Source organism: Delphinus delphis, chromosome 20 (genome assembly GCF_949987515.2).
Source record: "Delphinus delphis chromosome 20, mDelDel1.2, whole genome shotgun sequence".
Classification (NCBI taxonomy): domain Eukaryota; kingdom Metazoa; phylum Chordata; class Mammalia; order Artiodactyla; family Delphinidae; genus Delphinus; species Delphinus delphis.
The window spans coordinates 46,982,353-47,002,111 of NC_082702.1; the positions used below are offsets into that span (position 1 = coordinate 46,982,353).

Sequence of the window (19,759 nt, forward strand, 5' to 3'; positions counted from 1 at the left end):
AAAAAGATACTGCTGCCATTTATATCAGAGTGTTCTGCCTGTTTTCCTCCAAGAGTTTTATGGTATCTGACCTCACATTTAGCTCTTCAATCCGTTTTGAGTTTGTTTTTGTGTATGGTGTTAGAGAATGTTCTAATGTCATTCTTTTACATGTAGCTGTCCAGTTTTCCCAGCACCATTTATTGAAGAGACTGTCTTTTCTCCTTTATATGTTTTTGCCTCCTTTGTCATAGATTAATTGACCATAGGTGCATGGGTTTATCTCTGGGTTTTGTATCCTGTTGCACTGATCTATATTTCTGTTTTTGTACCAGTACCATACTGGTTTGATTACTGTAGCTTTGTAGCATAGTCTGAAGTCAGGCAGCCTGATTCCTCCAGCTCTGTTTTCCTTTCTCCGGATTGTTTTGGATATTCTGGGTCTTTTTTTTTTTTTTGGTGGTACATGGGCCTCTCACTGTTGTGGCCTCTCCCATTGTGGAGTACAGGCTCCGGAGGCGCAGGCTTAGTGGCCATGGCTCACAGGCCCAGCCGTTCCGCGGCATGTGGGATCTTCCCAGACCGGGGCACAAAGCTGTGTCCCCTGCCTCGGCAGGCGGACTCTCAACCACTGCGCCACCAGAGAAGCCCTATTCTGGGTCTTTTTGTGTTTCCATACAAATTTAAAAAAATTTTTTCCTACTTCTATGAAAAACTGCCATTAGTCATTTGATAAGGATTGTGTTGAATCTGTAGATTGCTTTAGGTAGTATGGTCATTTTGACAGTACTGATTCTTCCACTCCAAGACCATGGTATATCTCTCCATATGTGTCATCTTTGATTCCTTTCTTACAGTTTTCTCAATACAGGTCTTTTGCCTCCTTAGGTAGGTTTATTCCTAGGTATTTTATTCTTTTTGATGAGATGGTAAATGGAATTGTTTCCTTAATTTCTCTTTGTGATCTTTCGTTTTTAGTGTATAGGAATGCAATAGATTTCTGTGTATCAATTTTGTATCCTGCAACTTTACCAGATTCATTGATGAGCTCTGGTAGTTTTCCAGTAGCATTTTTAGGATTTTCTAAGTATAGTATAATGTCATCTGCAAACAGTGACAGTTTTACTTCTTGTTTTCCAATGTGGATTCCTTTTATTTCTTTTTATTCTCCTATTTCTGGGACTAGGACTTCCAAAACTATGTTGAATAATAGTGGCGAAAGTGGACATCCTTGTCTTGTTCCTGATCTTAGAAGAAATGCTTTCAGTTTTTCACCATTGAGAATGATGTTAGCTGTGGGTGTGTCGTATATGGCCTTTATTATGTTGAGGTAGGTTCCCTCTATGCCCATTTTCTGGAGAGATTTTTATCATAAATGGGTGTTGAACTTTGTCAGAAGCTTTTTCTGCATCTATTTTTTTTTTTCAGTTTGTTTTTTGTTTGTTTTTTTTTAATGTGGACCATTTTTGAAGTCTTCATTGAATTTGTTACAATATTGCTTCTGTTTTTTATGTTTTTTGTTTGTTTTGTGGCCACAAAGCATGTAGGATCTTAGCTCCCCAGCCAGGGATTGAACCTGCACCCCCTGCATCGGAAGGCAAAGTCTTAACCTCTAGACCACCAGGGAACCTCTAGACCACCAGGGAAGTCCCTTTTTCTGCATCTATTGAGATAATGTGGTTTTTATTCTTCAAGTTGTTAATGTGGCATATTCTTCAGGTTGTTAATTCAGTGGTTTGCAGATATTGAAAAATCCTTGCATCCCTGGGATAAATCCCACTTGATCATGATCCTTTTAATGTATTGTTGGATTTGGTTTGCTACTGTTTTGTTGAATTTTTGCATCTATGTTCATGAGTGATACTGGCCTGTAGTTTTCTTTTTTTTGTGGTATCTTTGTCTGGTTTTGGTATCAGGGTGATGGTGGCCTTGTAGAATGAGCTTGGGAGTGTTCCTTCCTCTGCAATTTTTTGGAAGAGTTTCAGAAGGATAGATGTTAATTCTTAATGTTTGATAGAATTTGCCTGTGCAACCATCTGGTTCTGAACTTTTGTTTATTGGAATTTTTTAAATCACAGTTTCAATTTCAGTACTTGTGATTGGTCTGTTCATGTTTTGTATTTCTTCCTGGTTCAGTCTTGAAGGTTGTACCTTTCTAAGAGTTTGTCCATTTCTTCTAGGTTGTCCATTTTATTGGTGTATAGTTGCTTGCAATAGTCTCTTATGAGCCTTTGTATTTTTGTGGTGTCTGTTGTAACTTTTTCATTTCTAATTTTATTGATTTGAGCACTCTCCCTTTTTTTTCTTGATGAATCTGGCTAAAGGTTTATCAATTTTGTTTACCTTTTCAGAGAAACAGCTTTTAGTTTCATTGATCTTTTCTTTAATTTTCTTTGTCTCTATTGCATTTATTTTGCTTTGATCTTTATGATTTCTTTCCTTCTGCTAATTCTGTGTTTTGTTTGTTGTTTTTTTCTCTAGTTTCTTTAGGTGTAAGGTTAGGTTGTTTTTGTGAGATTTCTCTTGTTTCTTGAGGTGAGAATGCTTTGCTATAAACTTCCTTCTTAAAACTGCTTTTGTTTTGTCCCTTAGGTTTTGGATTGTCATGCTTTTGTCTTAATTTGTCTCTGGGTTTTTCTTGATTTCCTCTTTGATTTCTTCAGTGATCCATTTGTTGTTTAGTAGCATATTGTTTAGCCTCCACGTGTTTGTGTTTTTTACAGTTTTTTTCTTTTAGTTGATTTCTAATCTTATAGTGTTGTGTTCAGAAAAGATGTTTGATATGATTTCAATTTTCTTAAATTTACTGAGGCTCGCTTTGCCTCCAGCATGTGATCTGTCCTGGAGAATGTTCCATGTGCACTTGAGAAGAAAGTGTATTCTGCTACTTTTGGATGGAATGCTCTATAAATATCAATAAGTCCATGTGGTCTAATGTGTCATTTAAGGTCTGTGTTTCCTTATGGATTTTGTCTAGATGATCTGTCCATTGATGTAAGTGGGGTGTTCAAGTCCTTCACTATTACTGTGTTACTGTTGATTTCTCCTTTTATGGCTGTTAGTAATTTGCTGTATATATTGAGGTGCTTCTAGGTTGGATGCATATGTGTTTGCAATTGTTATATCTTCTTTTTGGATTGATCTCTTGATCATTATGTACGTCCTTCTTTGTCTCTTGTAACATTCTTTATTTTAAAGTCTAGTTTGTCTGATATAAGTATTGCTACTCCAGCTTTCTTTTGATTTCCATTTGCATGGAATACTTTTTTGCATCCCCTCACTTATAGTCTGTATGTGTCCCTACATCTGAAGTGGGTCTCTTGTAGACAGCATATATACATGTCTTGTTTTTGTAGCTATTCAGCCAGTCTGTGTCTTTTGGTTGGAGCGTTTAATTCATTTAAATTTAAGATAATTACTGATATGTATGTCCTTATTGCCTTTTTTGTTGTTTTGGGGTTGTTTTCTTAGGTCTTTTTTCTCTTCCTCTTTTGTGCTCTTCTCTTGTGATTTGGTGACTATTTTTAGTGTTGTGTTTGGATTCTTTTTTGTGTGTACATCTATTGTAGATTTTTGGTTTGTGGGTACAAAAGATTTTGATGTATCAGTCTATATGTATACAAAATTGTTTTTAAGTTGCTGGTCTTTTAATTTCAAGTATATTCCCAATACGCTACATTTGTACTTCTCTTCTAACTGTTGCTGGTTTTGATAGCATATTTTTGTGTGGATGATTTCCTGCCTTTATGTTTGCCTTTACTGGTGAGCTTTGCCATTTGTAATTTTCTGGTTTCTAGGTGTGGGTTTTTCTTTCCCGCCTAGAGAAGTTCCTTTAGCATTTGTTGTGAAGACCTTTTGGTGGTGCTGAATTCTCTTAGCTTTTGCCTACTGTAAAGCTTTCAATTTCTCCATTGAATCTGAATGAGATCCTTACTGGGTATAGTATTTCTGGTTCTAGGTTTTTCCCTTTCATCACTTTAAATGTATCATGCCACTCCCTTCTGGGCTGCAGAGTTTCAGCTGGAAAATCAGCTGATAACTTTATGGGGATTCCCTTGTATGTAATTTGTTACTTTTCCCTTGTTGCTTTTAATATTTTCTCTTTGCCTTCAATTTTTGCCAGTTTGATTAGTATGTGTCTTGGCATGTTCCTCCTTGGGTTTATCCTGCCTGGGACTCTCTGTGCTTCCTAGACTTGGGTGAATGCTTCCTCTCCCATGTAAGGGAAGTTTTCAGCTATTATTTCAAATACTTTCTAGGCCCTTTCTCTCCTCTCCTTCTGGAACCCCTATAATGTGAATGTTGGTGCATTTAATGTTGTCCCTAGATGTGTCTTAAACTGTTGTTTTTTTTCATTTTTTTCTTTATTGTGTTCCATGACAGTGATTTCCACCATTCTCTCTTCCAGGTTACTTATCTGTTCTTCTGCCTCATTTATTCTGCTATTGATTCCTTCTAGTGTGTTTTTCATTTCTCTTATTGTATTGTTCATCTCTGTTTTTTAAATTTTCTAGCTTTTTGTTAAGCATTTCTTGTATCTTCTCAGTCTGTGTCTCAATTCTCTTTCCCATATCTTGGATCATCTTTACTGTCATTACCCTGAATTCTTTTTCAGGTAGATTGCCTGTCTCCACTTCACTTAGTTGTTCTTTTTTATCTTGTTCCTTCTTCTGGAACATATTTCTCTGCCATCTTTTCTTTAACTTTCTATTTTTGCATTGCACAGCCTGCAGGATTGTAGCTCCTGTTGTTTCTGATGTCTGCCCCCTGGTGGATGAGGCTGGTCTAAGAGGCTTGTGCAGGCTTCCTGTTGGGAGGGTCTGGTGCCTTCCCACTGGTGGGTGGGGCTGGGTCTTATCTATCTGGTGGGCAGGGCCATGTCAAGGGGCATGTCTATAGGCAGCTGTGGGTTTAGAAGACTTTAAGTAGCCTGACTGCTGATGGATGGGGCTGTGTTCCCACCCTGTTGGTTGGTTGTCCTGTGGTGTCCCAGCACTGGAGCCTTTGGGCTATCTGGTGGGGCCAGGTCTTGGTGTCAAAATGTTGGCCTCCAAGACAGCTCACGCCAATGAATACTCCTCAGTTTCTCCACCACCAGTGTCCTTGTCCTTGCAGTGAGTCACAGCTGCCCCCCACCTCCCCAGGAGACTCTCCAAGACCAGCAAGTAGGTCTCTGAGGCTCTTATGAAGTCACTGCTTTTTCCCCAGGTCCTGGTGTGCACACGAAACCTTGTGTGTGCCCTCCAAGAGTGATATTTCTGTTTCCCCCAGTCCTGTGGATTTCCAGCAATCAAGCCCCACTGGCCTTCAAAGCCAGATGCTCTCAGGGCTCCTCCTCCCAATCCAGACCCCCAGACCGGGGACCCTGTCATGGGACTCAGAACTCTCACTCCTGTGGGAGAGTCTTTGTGAATATATTTTCCAATTTGTGGGTCGCCCACCTGGCAGCTATGGGATTTGATTGTATCAGAAATGCACCCCCCCCACTATCTTGTTGCAGCTTCTTCTTTGTCTTTGGAAGTAGAATATCTTTTTTGGTAGGTTCCAGTCCTTTTTTGTCAGTGGTTGTTCAGCAGTTAGTTGTGATTTTGGTGTTTCCGTGAAAGGAGGTGAGGTCAGGTCCTTCTACTCCACCATCTTGTCCAGGCATCCCTGCCTCTAGAGTCACAGGCTGTATATCTACCTTTTTATGATTAGCATTTTCATGGTATATCTTTTCCATTTTTTTTGCTTCAACCTATTTGTGTTCTTATATTTATAGTGTGTTTCTTACCTCTAAGTAACATATAGTTGGGTCATAGTTTTTATCCAGCCTGACCGTCTTTTAATTGACTTATTATTTTGTCTGTAATTAAGTTCATTATACAGTTGGATTTAAGTCTGTCATCTTGCTGTTTGTTTTTCATCTGTGCTATATGTGTCTTTTTTCCTTTGTGTGTTTCTTTTTTTAAGAAAATGGTTTCTCTAGGGATTACAGTTTCTATACTGTAGTAATCACCTCAAATTAGGATTATACCATCTCACTACAATCCAAGAGCAGAAATCAGTATACTGCAGTGAATTCTTAAAGCTTTTGTTTATCTGTGTATGCCTTTATTTTGAAAAAAGTATTTTCCCTGGGCATAGAATTCTAGGGTTAATTTTTGTTTCAGTACTTTAAACATGAATTCCATTTCTGTCTCACATGTGTGGTTTCCATTAAGAAATAATTCTTCATTTTTATTGTTCTTCCCTAAAGGAAGTGCATCTTTTTTTTCTTCTTTCTTTTGGCCACACTGTGCAGCATGCAGGATGTTAGTTCTCTGGCCAGAGATCGAACCTGTACCCCCCTGCAGTGGAAGCACAGAGTCTTAACCACTGGACTGCCAGGGAAGTCCCCCTCTGGCTTCTTTTAAGATATTCTTTCTCTGACACTCAGCAGTTTGAATGTGATGTATTTAGGTATAATTTTCTCTGTATTTATTCTGCTTGGGCTTTACTGAGTTTCTTAGGTTTGTGGTCATTGCCTTTTATCAAATTTGGAATATTCTCAGCTATTATTTCTTCAAATATTGTTTCTGTCCCATTCTTTTCTCCTCTTCTTCTGGGACTACACATTATCCTTTTTTGTTTTTCCTTTTAGCATTTTAAGGAATGGTGCATTAGACTTTTATGGCCATGCTTCACATCTTGTTAATGCTTTGTCTTTCCCCCCATTTTTTTCTCTTCTGCTTCAGTTTGAATATCTTCTATTTACCTGTCTTCAAATTCACAATTCTTATCTTCTGCTGGGTCTAGTCTACTCTTAGGACTATACAATGAGTTTTTAATTTCAGTTAAAAACTACATTTTGCAGTTCAACAATGTCCATTTGCTTTCTTTTTGTAGATTCCAGTTTTTTGTTGAAATATTTCCATATTTTCACTGCATTGTTTATCTTTTTTTCTATATTTTTAACATATTACTGTACAGTTAATCTGAACTCTTTGTATGCTAACTCTAATACATGAATTATCGCTATGTCTGTTTTGGACTATTTCTTGGTTTTTTGTCTTTTAATTGCTTTTTGATTTTTTTGCATGTCTAGTAATTTTTGTGTGTTGGACATGTTGTATGGTGCATAATTCCCTCTAAAGAATGTAAAGTTTTATTCTGCCAATAACTTAACTATCTGGTGGAACAAAACTGCTATACTCTGCTAGTTCTCCTGGAGGCTTGCCTTCCACCTGCACATGTTAGGAGCCAGCCAAAGATCTGAGGTGAATTTTTTTTTTTTCTTTTGCGGTACGCGGGCCTCTCATTGTTGTGGCCTCTTCCGTTGCAGAGCACAGGCTCCGGATGCGCAGGCTCTGCGGCCATGGCTCACGGGCCCAGCCGCTCTGTGGCATGTGGGATCTTCCTGGACCGGGGCACGAACCCGTATCCCCTGCATCGGCAGGCGGACTCTCAACCACTGCACCACCAGGGAAGCCCTGAGGTGAATTTTTATGCAGAATTTTAGAGCCCCTTCTCTATGGCTTCCTATCTCCATTACTCTGCCCCCAAATCCCAGTTGTTTTGCAGACCCAAATCCAATTTTTATTTATTCCATGTAGCAATACTATCACTTTCTGTTTGATTTCTATTTCTCTGTGCCATAGTCTAGAAAATATCTTTAGGGACATTTTGCTGGATATAAAACTCAAGATTGATCATTTTTGCCTTTCAGCACTTTTATCATTGGTGTGAATGTTTAGTTCCCTTCATGCTCACCCATCTTTTCAATAATTGTAGCCCTGCAATGGTTGCTTTCCAGTACCTGCAAACTGTTTTATTTATTTGCCCAGCTTTTGTTGTTTTCTTCTTTCAGAATTTTGAAGTCATTGCTTTTTGGTGTTATATTTCAACAAGTACAAAGTCCTGTCTATTTATCAGAATGTGACCTGTTCAGTTCTCTCCTGAAACTTATAGGCTTTTCTCCTTTTTCCCAGGGTTCTAAATTTTTCTGATTTCTCTTCCTGTTTGCCTAGTAATTCATAAAATATTTTTATTTTTCTTTCTTTTTACTATTTTTTATTTTTTCTTACCATTTTCTTTGGGTTGAGCTCCAAGGAAGTTTGTCACTTACCTGTGTTTGGTTTGATTCTGTTAAGTATGAAAATGCACAGAAATACAGATAAAAGCATATTAGGTTGAGCTATATGAAATTGCCATTTTTGTATGTCCAAATAGTTGAATGTCATCACTTGCAATACAGTTCATTCTAATAACTATCAACCAGTTACACCATCCAGTAGTCAATATTTATCATCTTGGCTTATTTGCCTCCACACATAATATGTTTTTTCCTGTTTGTTACACAATTCATACATGAATTCTGTCTCTTACTCTCTCTCACTATATCATGGTTCTGCCCTCCCAGCGTGCTGTCACTGCTGGTATTAGGTCACCTCACTCAATGCTAAAATCTTTTTGACTATTAAAGCCAGTCTCCTCACTTTAGAGGTAGCCAGTTCTCTTTTCTGATATTTTTATATTCATTAAGTAGAATTTGAGGATCATGGTATATACATATTTTTAGAATTTTGTTTTAACTAATTAGTGATGTTCCTGGGCTAGCCGTTACAATGCCTTTTATTTTCAAGCTTTGTGTTATTTAAGTTTGTCTCTTGTAAAAAGTATGTTGTGGTTTTTGTTGTTGTTTTTAAACTTCTCTGAAGGTCTTAATCTTTTATGAAATGTTTTCAAATCTCAGTGTCGCTAGATCAAGTTTTATTGGAACACAGCCATGTCCATTTGTTTACATATTGTCTGCCTACTTTCGTGGTAAAACAGCCAACTTGATTAGTTGTAGTTGAGGCTACATACTGTCTACAAAACCTAAAATATTTACTAATTGGCCCTGTATAGAAAATATTTGCCAACTCACATTCTAGTATTATGAGTGCTTTGAGGGTATTCTGTTAATTTCTGGCTTCCAGTGTTTGTATTGAAACAACAGAAAACAATGTATTTTTTTTCTTCTGAGATAGTTTTTTTATGATGTGCCTAAATGTGGTTTGCTTTATATTTATTCCTGGGGTTAGAGGTATTCTATAGTCTGATGTGAGCTCTTCCAGAAAATTCTCAGCCATTATCTCTTCAAATATGTTTCTGTTGCATCTTGCTTCTCTTACTGGGGCTCCAGTTGCAAGTATATTAGACCTTTACTTTGTGCCACGTATCTCTTAGGCATTTTGATGTGTTTTCCATCCTTTGTTCTTTTTCTATTTCAGTCTGGATATTTCTCACTGATCTATCATCAGGTTTACTAATCATCTCTTCAGTTGAATCTAACCTGCTGTTAAATCCAATTATATATATCTTCCAAGATTTTTTTTTTCTACTCAGTTTTATGGCTGTGCTGTTCCTTTCTTTTGTGAAAGGTTATTTAGCCCATGACTTATGCCTCTGTGATGATGAGTCACATTGTGTCTCTACTTACATTGTACTGACAATGTAGTGATGATTTTACTTATACTTACTCTATGAATAGAGTGACCATATCCTGGATGCTGAAGAGCTAAATTACCACTAATAAGACCAATACCAAAATGCAAATAAATTGTCAAGAACAAGTTCAGCCAGAATTGATCTGGGAATCAATTGTATTCCCAATTGTTATTATTGTTTGTAATGTAGATTACAAACAATAAAAAGCATTTTTAATGAAGAGACAAGCATACTAGGGCATGCATGACATCTCAGGAAAATAAGCCACATTTTAGGATTTACCAGATATTACCAAATTTTTTTGTATAATCTGAGTACAGTTCAGATGCTATATTATTTTAGCTAGCTACTTAGGATATTGCTATAGGAATTGTGTGGCGTGGCTCTTCAGGAAGCAAGAAAATAGTGGGAGAAAAATTTGAATACTGAGCACCATTCAGTTAGCATTGTTTTTTGTTTTTTATAAGTTTATTTATTTATTTTTGGCTGTGTTGGGTCTTTGTTGCTACACGCAGGCTTTCTCTAGTTGCGGTGAGCGGGGGCTGCTCTTTGTTGTGGTATGCAGGCTTCTCATTGCGGTGGCTTCTCTTGTTGCAGAGCACAGGCTCTAGGCACGCGGGCTTCAGTAGTTGTGACACGTGGGCTTCAGTAGTTGTGACACGCGGGCTCAGTATTTGTGGCTCACAGGCTCTAGAGCACAGGCTCAGTAGTTATGGTACTCAGGCTTAGTTGCTCCACAGCATGTGGGATCTTCCCGGACCAAGGCTCGAACCCGTGTCCCCTGCACTGGCAGGTGGATTCTTAACCACTGCGCCAACAGGGAAGTCCCCAATTAGAATTCTTTTTGTTTTATTTTATTTTATTTGAGTCCCTAACTTGTACTCATGTATTTTGTGCTAACAGAAATACAGAGATACAATTTCTGGTCTAAAAAATCGTAACATCTAATGGGGAGAGTAAAAGAAATAGGGCACATTTTTTAAAAAAGGAAAGAAAAAAGAAAGCAGAGTGAAATATATGCCACAAGAGACATACAAATAAAGTACTCCAGGTTTAAAAGAGAGTAGGGACTCAAATTATGGAAGATCACATCTAAGTGATCTGTGATGTGTCCTAAGTGGGAGAATCTGTGCATAGAGAGGGGAGTCAGGGGAGAGAGGGATGGAAGAGGAATTTGAATGGTGTTGAATGCTAGGCAGTCATAGTTTATTTCAAGACATAATGGATGATGTTTCTAATCAAGGTAATTGTATGAGTAGAGCTATACTTTAGAAAAATCACGTTAGCTTTATAATGTGGAGTAGATGAGAATGAGAGGAGACAGGAAATAAGAGTTAGGAAGCTTTTGTAATAGCTGGGGTGGCAGTGGAAAGAGGAAGCAAAGATAAGACTTGAGGAGTTCTATAGCTTGCCTACAAGGGTGAAGAGTGGTCTTGGATCTTGTGTCCTTAGTACTTAATTTAGTCCCTGGGAAATTTCCTAGTGTTCCTATTTTTAAAGCTATAATTTCAGAAGTGATCTGGAAGTGGGAATAAATATTTACTACTGGGAAAATCTTGACTCCATGATTGTTGACCTCAATATCATTGATCTCAGGCATAGATGACCCACCGCTGGCATTCTCTGCTCCCATGCCATGTGGCTAAAGAGTCCTATAAGATGTCATAAAATAATACTATTGGGTTACCTGAAAATTTGTGCAATATAACTAGGTCATTTGTAGTGCTCAGACCTTTATCTCATTTTTTTCTTACTTTCTGTGACTTTTCCTGAGGCTACGAGTTATGAGTGGGAGATGGTGGAAAGTCACTGGGGCATGTATTTTAAAGATGGTGACAAGCGTAATGTAGATTTTGGAGGTATTTGGGAAAAGGAGTGGTTAAGGAACTGGAGGTCATAACTGAAGAGGACAGTTACATGGATTCAGTAGACAGGGAATGTGAATAGGTTAAAGAGGATTCTTGTACTCAGAAGTAAATTCGTAGGTGAAGATTTTAGACGTTTAACAGTTTGAAGTGTTGAGGTCTGCTCTGGGTGTCAAATACACTAAACACACCTCTACTCGTGGCCATAGGATTTGTGCTCCGAACACCAAATTGATTCCACATCAAAACTGCATCTGTCATTGACAAAAGTAATTCTTTGAGGACGGTCATGTTTGACATCCCTTTTAGTCCTATACTATCAGAATTGTGTTTTATCTCTAATTTTTGGAGGTTTTTTGTTTGTATAGAGTATGGAAAACAGCATTGTGAGAAAAAATACGAAATATTTTCATATTTGATGGTAGAGTCATTTCTAAATCATTGTAACTTGAGCCAAAATGGTGTGCCACAGGTTTATTAACCCTTGTTGGTCTGGCAGCGATGCAAAAGTTCTTATTATACTTACCCTGTGGCCAAGTGAATGTAGATGATTTTTGAAAGTTATCAAATGGTCTTCAATTTTTTTCCTTATAACTCTTCTTGGTTTTCATTACAGTCTTGGTTTTCTAGCTCATGACTCTTCATGTTTATATGCTTCAGCATGTCTTTTGTTCCACACGGATTGTTTACTGTAGTGAAAAGTGTCATATATACATTCAGACCAAGAAATAAAAGTTAGCCAGCATTCTTGAAACCCGTGTGAAATCTTCCCTCTGTAGCTGGAATTAGTTCCTTTTCATTGCTTTATAGTACTGATGGTTTTAATGTACCACGACAAATTAATCTATTGATGAATGTTTGTTTTTCCAGTTTAGGGCTCTTATGTAAACTGCTGCTGTGGATATTTTTTTATTGAAAGTAATAGACTTAACTTTTAATTATTTTTTATTGAGGTATAATTGACATAACATTTTTAGTTTCAGTTGTACATTATTTGATATTTGTGTGTACTGTGAAGTGATCACCACAATAAGTCTAGTTAACATCTATCATCACCAGTTATAATTTTTTTTATGATAAGAACTTTCAAGATCTGTTAGCAACTTTCAAATCTGCAATACAGTATTATTAACTACAGTCCTCATACTGTACATTACATGACTTACTTTGTAACTATAAGTTTGTACCTTATGGCCCCTTTCATGCATTTCTCCTACCTCCACTCTCCAGCCTCTGGCAACCACCAATCTGTTCTCTGTATCTATGTGCTTGTTTTTCTTGCTTTTAGATTCTACATAGAATTGAGATCATACGGTTTTTGTCTTTCTCCGTCTGACTTATTTCATATAGCATAATTCCCTCAAGGTCCATCCATGTTGTTGCAAATAGCAAGACTCCCTTCTTTTTTATGGCTGAATATTCCATCCGTGGATACTTAGGTTGTTTCCGTATGTGACTTTTGTAAATAATGCTGAAATGAACATGGGGATAGTCATCCTTCAGTATCCTAGGGGCGTTGGTTCCGGGGCCCCCCATGGATACCAAAATATGCAGATACTCAAGTCCCTTACATAAAAGGCATAGTATTTGCATATAACCCATATACATCCTCCCTTATACTTTAAATTATCTCTAGATTACTTAAAGTACCTAGTACAATATAAGTGATAATAGTTGTAAGTGTAAATAGTTGTAAATGTCTTTTTTTATAATAGCCTTTTTTACAGGTGTGGTGATATTATTTCACTGTGGTTTTGATTTGTATTTCCCTGGTAATTAGTGATTTTGAACACCTCCTGTACCAGTTGGTCATTTGTATGTCTTCTTGGGAAAAACGTCTATTTATCTCCTCTGCCTTTTTGTTTTTTTTTTTTTTTGCAGTACGCGGGCCTCTCACTGCTGTGGCCTCTCCTGTTACGGAGCACAGGCTCCGGACACGCAGGCTCGGCCATGGCTCACGGGCCCAGCCACTCTACAGCATGTGGGATCTTCCCGGCCCGGGGCACGATCCCCTGTCCCCTGCATCGGCAGGCGGACTCTCAACCACTGCGCTACCAGGGAAGGCCCTCCTCTGCCCATTTTTTAATTGGATTGGGTTTTATTTTTTTCTTTGCTATATATTAACCCCTTAGCAGATACATGATTTGCAAATATTTTCTCCCATTTGGTAGGTTTTGCCTTTTCACTGTGTTGATTGTTTCCTTTACTGTGCAAAAGCTTTTTAGTTTGATGTAGTCTCACTTGTTTGTTTTTGCTTTTCTACCCTTTTTATGGCTTGGATATGGTAGAGTGATCTTTATTTATGCCTGATATTTTATCTTATAATTGAGATTTCATCTTCTGCCTTTAAATATTCAAAGCTTTAATTAACTCTTTAATATTGTCTAGTTTGAGACCACAAAAATAATACCTATATGAGCATCATCACTAACTGGTAACATTAAATACTGCATAATAATGTTTATGTAACTGTCTTCATATGTACATCTTCAGAGGAGAAACAATGTTTTAGTAATCTTAAATACCTGCTTAATATGACAGCACCAGAGATACAGGGGAATCTGAATAAATGCTTTAACTATTTATAAAAATATTTTTTGGAGACATGACAAAACAGTTGGTATCACATGTAAGTTTTTTTAAATGAATGATTCTTTTACAACATGGTAAGAGTAAGTTTTCATATGTCCTTCCTGCATCTCCAAATGCTGATCATTTCAGAATGAATAGCAATATGCCATTTCAGGGATCAGTGTCATTTACGGATGTGACTGTGGACTTCACCCAGGAGGAATGGGAGCAACTGGACCCCTCCCAGAGGATCCTCTACATGGACGTGATGCTGGAGAATTACAGCAACTTACTATCAGTGGGTAAGGACAGCTTTCAGGTGTAGTTCGCAGTTCAATGTTGCCTAGTAGTGTTTAGGTCCTTTCTCAGTTACCAAAAATTATAAGATTCTGAATTGCTAAATGGTTTTGGTGTCAAGCTTCATGTATTTAAGCTGAGAGAGAGTGCAGACTCTGAAGTTCTACCTTCTTTATTTTCAGGCTTTCTGAAGTCCAAGCAGTTAGGAGCTGTGTTCCATTATCAAGTTCTCTGATATTATCAAACCAGATTTTCATGTTGGATCAGTGAGAAGAGTTATGGATACCAGAGTTAGAATTTCCAGTTCACAACTTTCTAGGGAAGATGTGGAAGGTCGGAAGGAGAATCAGATAGAAGCCAGTGGAAGTAATATCCTAGAGATTGTGAATGGGTTGGTATCTTTGAAATATTTTTTAGGAATCTATTTTTCAAATCCCTAAACCTTTAGAGGTAGCTGAGAACAGATGACTTGTGCACCTCATATCCTGAGTCATACCTCCAGATATCAGTCTCTTGCTGCTTAACGTTTTTCCTGTTTAATTTCTATAGCTTTTCACCTCTCACACTCAAGCCTTGATTCTTGCCTAACATGTTTTAAACCTTTGTTCAGTGATTAGTTCCTCTTTCATTAGTATTCTCACTTAGCCAGAATGGTGACTTCTATATTTTAGGTCATGGGAATTGGCTTAGTAGCCTCAAGGAAAATACAAACTTTTCAGTACAAGAGTGATGCAAATGGCAGCAGGATCACAAGAGTCAGGAATAACCAGTAATACAGAGATCAGAGTAAAGGTTCTTAAAGCATAGCTTGAGGCCGGGTAAATTTGATCCTTAAGATTCCTTCAAATAAAAGCAGGGACAAGATTGGTTTGAGGAAGAAATTAAACACATGAAAAGGAGAAATACAGGATACAGTGATGGAAACACTTTCTCTCTCCAACAACTTCAATAGAAAAAGTAGTGCAACCCGCAGTAGCAGTGAGCAATTCTGTCAAAAATATCTTAGATCCGTTTTATATTTCCTACAGAATCTATGAATTTCTGGATTTTGCCTTCCACTTGGAAAAGTCCTACTTGGGAGATTTGGAGCTCTGCATAGGGTTCTCTCTGCAAACCTGTGAGAAAGGTTGCCTTTAGGATGTTATTGGTGCAGATGAAAGAAGGAGAGAAAAGGGGAAGGAGCCTCGAGCATGTAGGTGAGGTGGCCATCCGACCACAGTAATTCAGAGTCTCAGTGTTGGCTGCTCAACTTAGACCTGCCTGGGTTTTTTCCCTTAACATTTCCTTATTTTCTTGGTCTGTACCAACTGGTGTCCTTGAGGACACCAAATAGACTTTGTCTCTGGAATTGCCAGCCTTCTTACATCATTTGTTTTTATTTATTTCCCTTCACCCACTTTTAAGGCCGTTTTGTAATCTGGCAGTGCTATTTGTGCCCATTTTGCCACAGGCTTTGTCTTTTTCTTTCAGAGTTTAAGAGCTAGGAGCACTTGGAACTGGGGACTTTTTTATACTGGAAGACTGGGTCCCAAACTAAAGAGGTAGCCCTACAATGGAACATTTGTGGAGTCTTCACATTCCGTAACATTGTGGTGAAAGGGTTGACAGATATTTCATGTGCTCTTTCCTAGAGGTATGGAAGGCTGATGACCAGATGGAGAGGGACCACAGAAACCCAGATGAGCAGGCAAGGCCATTTATAATCTTTAAGAACCAAACCCCAATTGAAGAAAGAGATAATCTCTTTGGAAAAACATTTAATCTTAGCACAGACTTTGTTTCTTTAAGACAAGTACCCTATAAATATGACTTATATGAAAAAACTTTGAGATATAATTCAGACTTACTTACTAGCGATAGAAGCTATATAAGAAAGAAAGACGACGACTGTAATGGATTTGGAAAAGCACTCCTCTTTCTGAAGCAAGAGAAAACCCATACTGGAGTGGAATACTCTGAATATAATAGAAGTGGAAAAGCCTTCAGCCATAAAGAAGGCATTTTTAAACACCAGAAAATCAGAAATTTGGTGCAACCTTTTATCTGTAATTATTGTGACAAGGCATTCTCATTTAAATCACTCCTTATTAGTCATAAGAGAATACATACTGGAGAAAAACCTTATGAATGTAACGTGTGTAAGAAAACCTTCTCCCATAAGGCAAACCTCATTAAACATCAGAGAATCCATACTGGGGAGAAACCCTTTGAATGTCTTGAATGTGGAAAAGCTTTCACCCACCAGTCAAACCTCATTGTACACCAGCGAGCACATATGGAGAAGAAGCCCTACGAATGCAGTGAATGTGGCAAGACCTTTGCCCAGAAATTTGAACTTACTACACACCAGAGAATTCATACTGGAGAACGACCCTATGAGTGTAATGAATGCGCCAAAACCTTCTTCAAGAAATCAAACCTCATTATACACCAGAAAATTCACACAGGGGAGAAACGCTATGAGTGCAGTGAATGTGGAAAATCCTTTATCCAGAACTCACAACTCATTATACATATGAGAACTCATACCGGAGAAAAACCCTATGAATGTACTGAATGCGGCAAAACATTCAGCCAGAGATCAACTCTTAGATTACATTTGCGAATCCACACAGGAGAGAAACCATATGAGTGTTCTGAATGTGGGAAGGCCTTCAGCAGGAAGTCCCGACTCAGTGTCCATCAGAGGGTTCATACCGGGGATAAACCCTGAGACTGCAGCCAGGTTGTACTGTGAGAACCCTTCCAATATGGAGAAACCTTGCAAAGGTGCTGAAGGAACATGGGAACTCATACTGAGATACAATCTGTCAACTCAAAGTGTGTAAAAATGAGGTCCCCTAAGAACAATATTGTACTGATAGTTAGGTATATGATACCCAACTAAAGAATACATATCAGAATATATCCAATTGTAAATAGACGTACTTGGCTGTATTACAGTGAGTTTTTTAAAATCTTGAATAATTCATTCAATAATGAAATATTCTGGGCAGCAAGCAGCATAAAGGAGCTAGAGACAGTACCCTAGGAATTCAGTGGTTATGTGTGAGAATATGCCACCAAAAAAAACTATTTTAGATCTGCACATGTAAATTTAACAGACACTAAGAGTTTGGAATTCTTGTCTTGATAATCAAATTAGGACACATCAAACATGATTTTCCATACTGAACATGTGTTTTTCAGTACCTTTACAATCCTGTCTGCATTCCAGATGAAACACATAACAGATTTCCATAGCATGTAGCATATGTTTTCTCCTCCTCCTTGCTGGCATATATAAGTTGGTATGACCATTGTTATTGAGCTGCCTCTTCAGTCAACAGAAGACAATGTTGTTGAAGTTTTAACCTGGGTTTGCTGAAGATTTCCTAGAAGTATTATTGACATAAATATGCAAGTGTGAGATAATTAAGAGAGACTGAAGAGTGAAAGGCAGCAGATGTGGGTTCTGTCACTCAGTGTGCACCAGGGAATAAATGGGCTGTGTAAAGCATAGCCACACCCATCATGCTCTTGTTATTTTCCACTGGGATATTTACATACAAATGCAAATGCATGTCTTTTACCAAAATATTGTATAACCCAGAAACTACATGTATTTTTGGGTGTTTCGCTATTTCCCTTAATATTTTATAAATTGTCTTGCAAAAAATAGGATGCATATGTAGTTCAAATGTTACATTTCAGAGACTTTAGAGGAAAAATAATTTAAGAAACTGTCAATAAATGTCTTATATTGCTTTTTAAATTTTCCATGTGCTTAGTCCACTTTAGAAATAAATTTTTGCAGAATTCTCTTTAAAGGAGGCATTTCTTCCATGAATTTCACTATCATCAACCAAAAGCATTTCCCTTTGGAACCTGACTTAGCGTAAGTTACAACTTTGCTTTAAAGGCTCACAAACACTTCATAAATTAGACTTTAGTGATCTCCCCATATATTGATTATTAACCTTTAAAAATTTCTTATTTTTGCATAACTCAAAGATTCCATTTTAGGCTTGATTTCAAATTCACCAGTTCCTGTCCTTATCCATCACAAATCATGCATTAGAATTGTAAATGGCCACTGTAACTGGCCTTTTTTTCTTTTGTTTTTGAAGATTATTGATGTGCTATGACTGTATATGAATGTGAATGATTTTTCTGAACAAATTTATCAGAATATCCGTAGTCCAGTAAGTCTTTGTCTTTCTAAATTGTCATCTTATCTATAGTAATGGCAAGGAAGCAAGGGAAGAAGTTAACTTCCTACACTGCTGTTAGAAATGCAAATTGCGACAACCTCCTTGGAAATAATTGACTCTGTCTTCTAACGTTAAGAACACACATGCAGTTGGCTCTTGAACAGCACCAGTTTAATATGCGCAGGTCTGCTTATACACGGATTGTTTTCAGTAAATGCTACAGTCCTACACAATCCATGGTTGGTTGAATCTGTAGATGCAGAACCTTGGATACGGAGGACTGACTTTATACTTGGGTTTTTGACTACACTGAAAATCCGTGCCTTTAACCCCTGTGTTATTCAGGGGCCAACTGTACTCTTCAACCCAGCAGACTCACTTCTGGGAATCCATCACTAAGAAAAAAAATAACGTGCCAGGACCTAAGACTATGTGTTTATCAATGTATATTGTAGTTTTTGGTAAGGACAAAAAGGAAACAATGTGAATGACCATCAGTAAGGGAATGATTGAACAAACTGTGGTAAAGATATACCACAGCTGGACAGTATTCCATAGGAAAGAGCGTTTAGGGGCAAATGCCACCAAGACAGATGGGGGGAGGGGGGAGAGAAAAAGTGTGTGTGCGTGCCTCTGTGTGTGTGTGTGTGTGTGTGTGTACACCAAATTTTGTAAAATAAAAATCTAAAAATGTTGTGTTTATGTGTATTTGTATACGATTTTATGGGCCTGGAGGGTAGAATTCTCCAAAGTCAAAAATATAATTAACATTAATTTCAATGGAATATTTTTCATGCATTCCTTAGTCTCTAACATTTGTTTATTCTGGAATACCAACATAACCCATTTAAGTGGACACAGTTAACTAACTTGAGTTAACATAGCATGACATAAAGCAGTTCCCTTACTCTGTACGGTGGCCGGCTGCTGTGTTCTGCTCCAGCTTTCATGGCTGTGTTGTAGTCTTGAGCCTGGGTTCTCAACTAAAACACATATTTGACATTGTTGACATGATGGAACCTTTAATACAAAAAAAAAAGACTAGTAAAGACAGAAAAACCAATGAAAAAAATGCAGGGAATGCCAAGGGTATCATTACTCTAAATTAGCAAATAACAAATGCTTTGAGAAAATTCAGCATAAACACCTTTACAATTAAACAAATGACCATAGGGGTGACTGTCCTTTCATGAGCTGTTTGCTCCCAAGGCCTTAGAAATCCAGATCAGAACTCATAATTTTTTTAAAAAGTGCCTTGTAATCCTCATATACAGAAGTGGTCTTAGAGGAGGAGACTCCTGAAGACGAGTTCTTATAGCCTGGACATATGACTTTATTTCACCAACCTTACAGCAAGCTAGAAGGCAAGTTGTCATTTCACTGGTGAGGTGCAGGCCAAGAGGC

General features: G+C 37.7%; 1 protein-coding gene across 4 annotated transcripts in view; it reads left to right on the forward strand.

The window, feature by feature from the left end:
* Window positions 1–19,001, forward strand: part of ZFP1 (ZFP1 zinc finger protein) — a 38,831-nt gene extending 19,830 nt beyond the window's left edge. Inside the window, exons 3-4 of one of the 4 annotated variants that reach the window (XM_060000697.2) lie at window positions 14,041–14,167; window positions 15,796–15,955. In XM_060000697.2, coding sequence (XP_059856680.2) covers window positions 14,041–14,167; window positions 15,796–15,809 — 141 coding nt within the window. In that variant the 3' untranslated portion in view covers window positions 15,810–15,955. Of the gene's footprint in view, window positions 1–14,040; window positions 14,168–14,344 lie in introns of those variants that run through there. The other 3 variants (XM_060000698.1, XM_060000699.1, XM_060000693.2) reach the window with 3 other exon arrangements.
* Window positions 19,002–19,759: the final 758 nt, after the last annotated feature.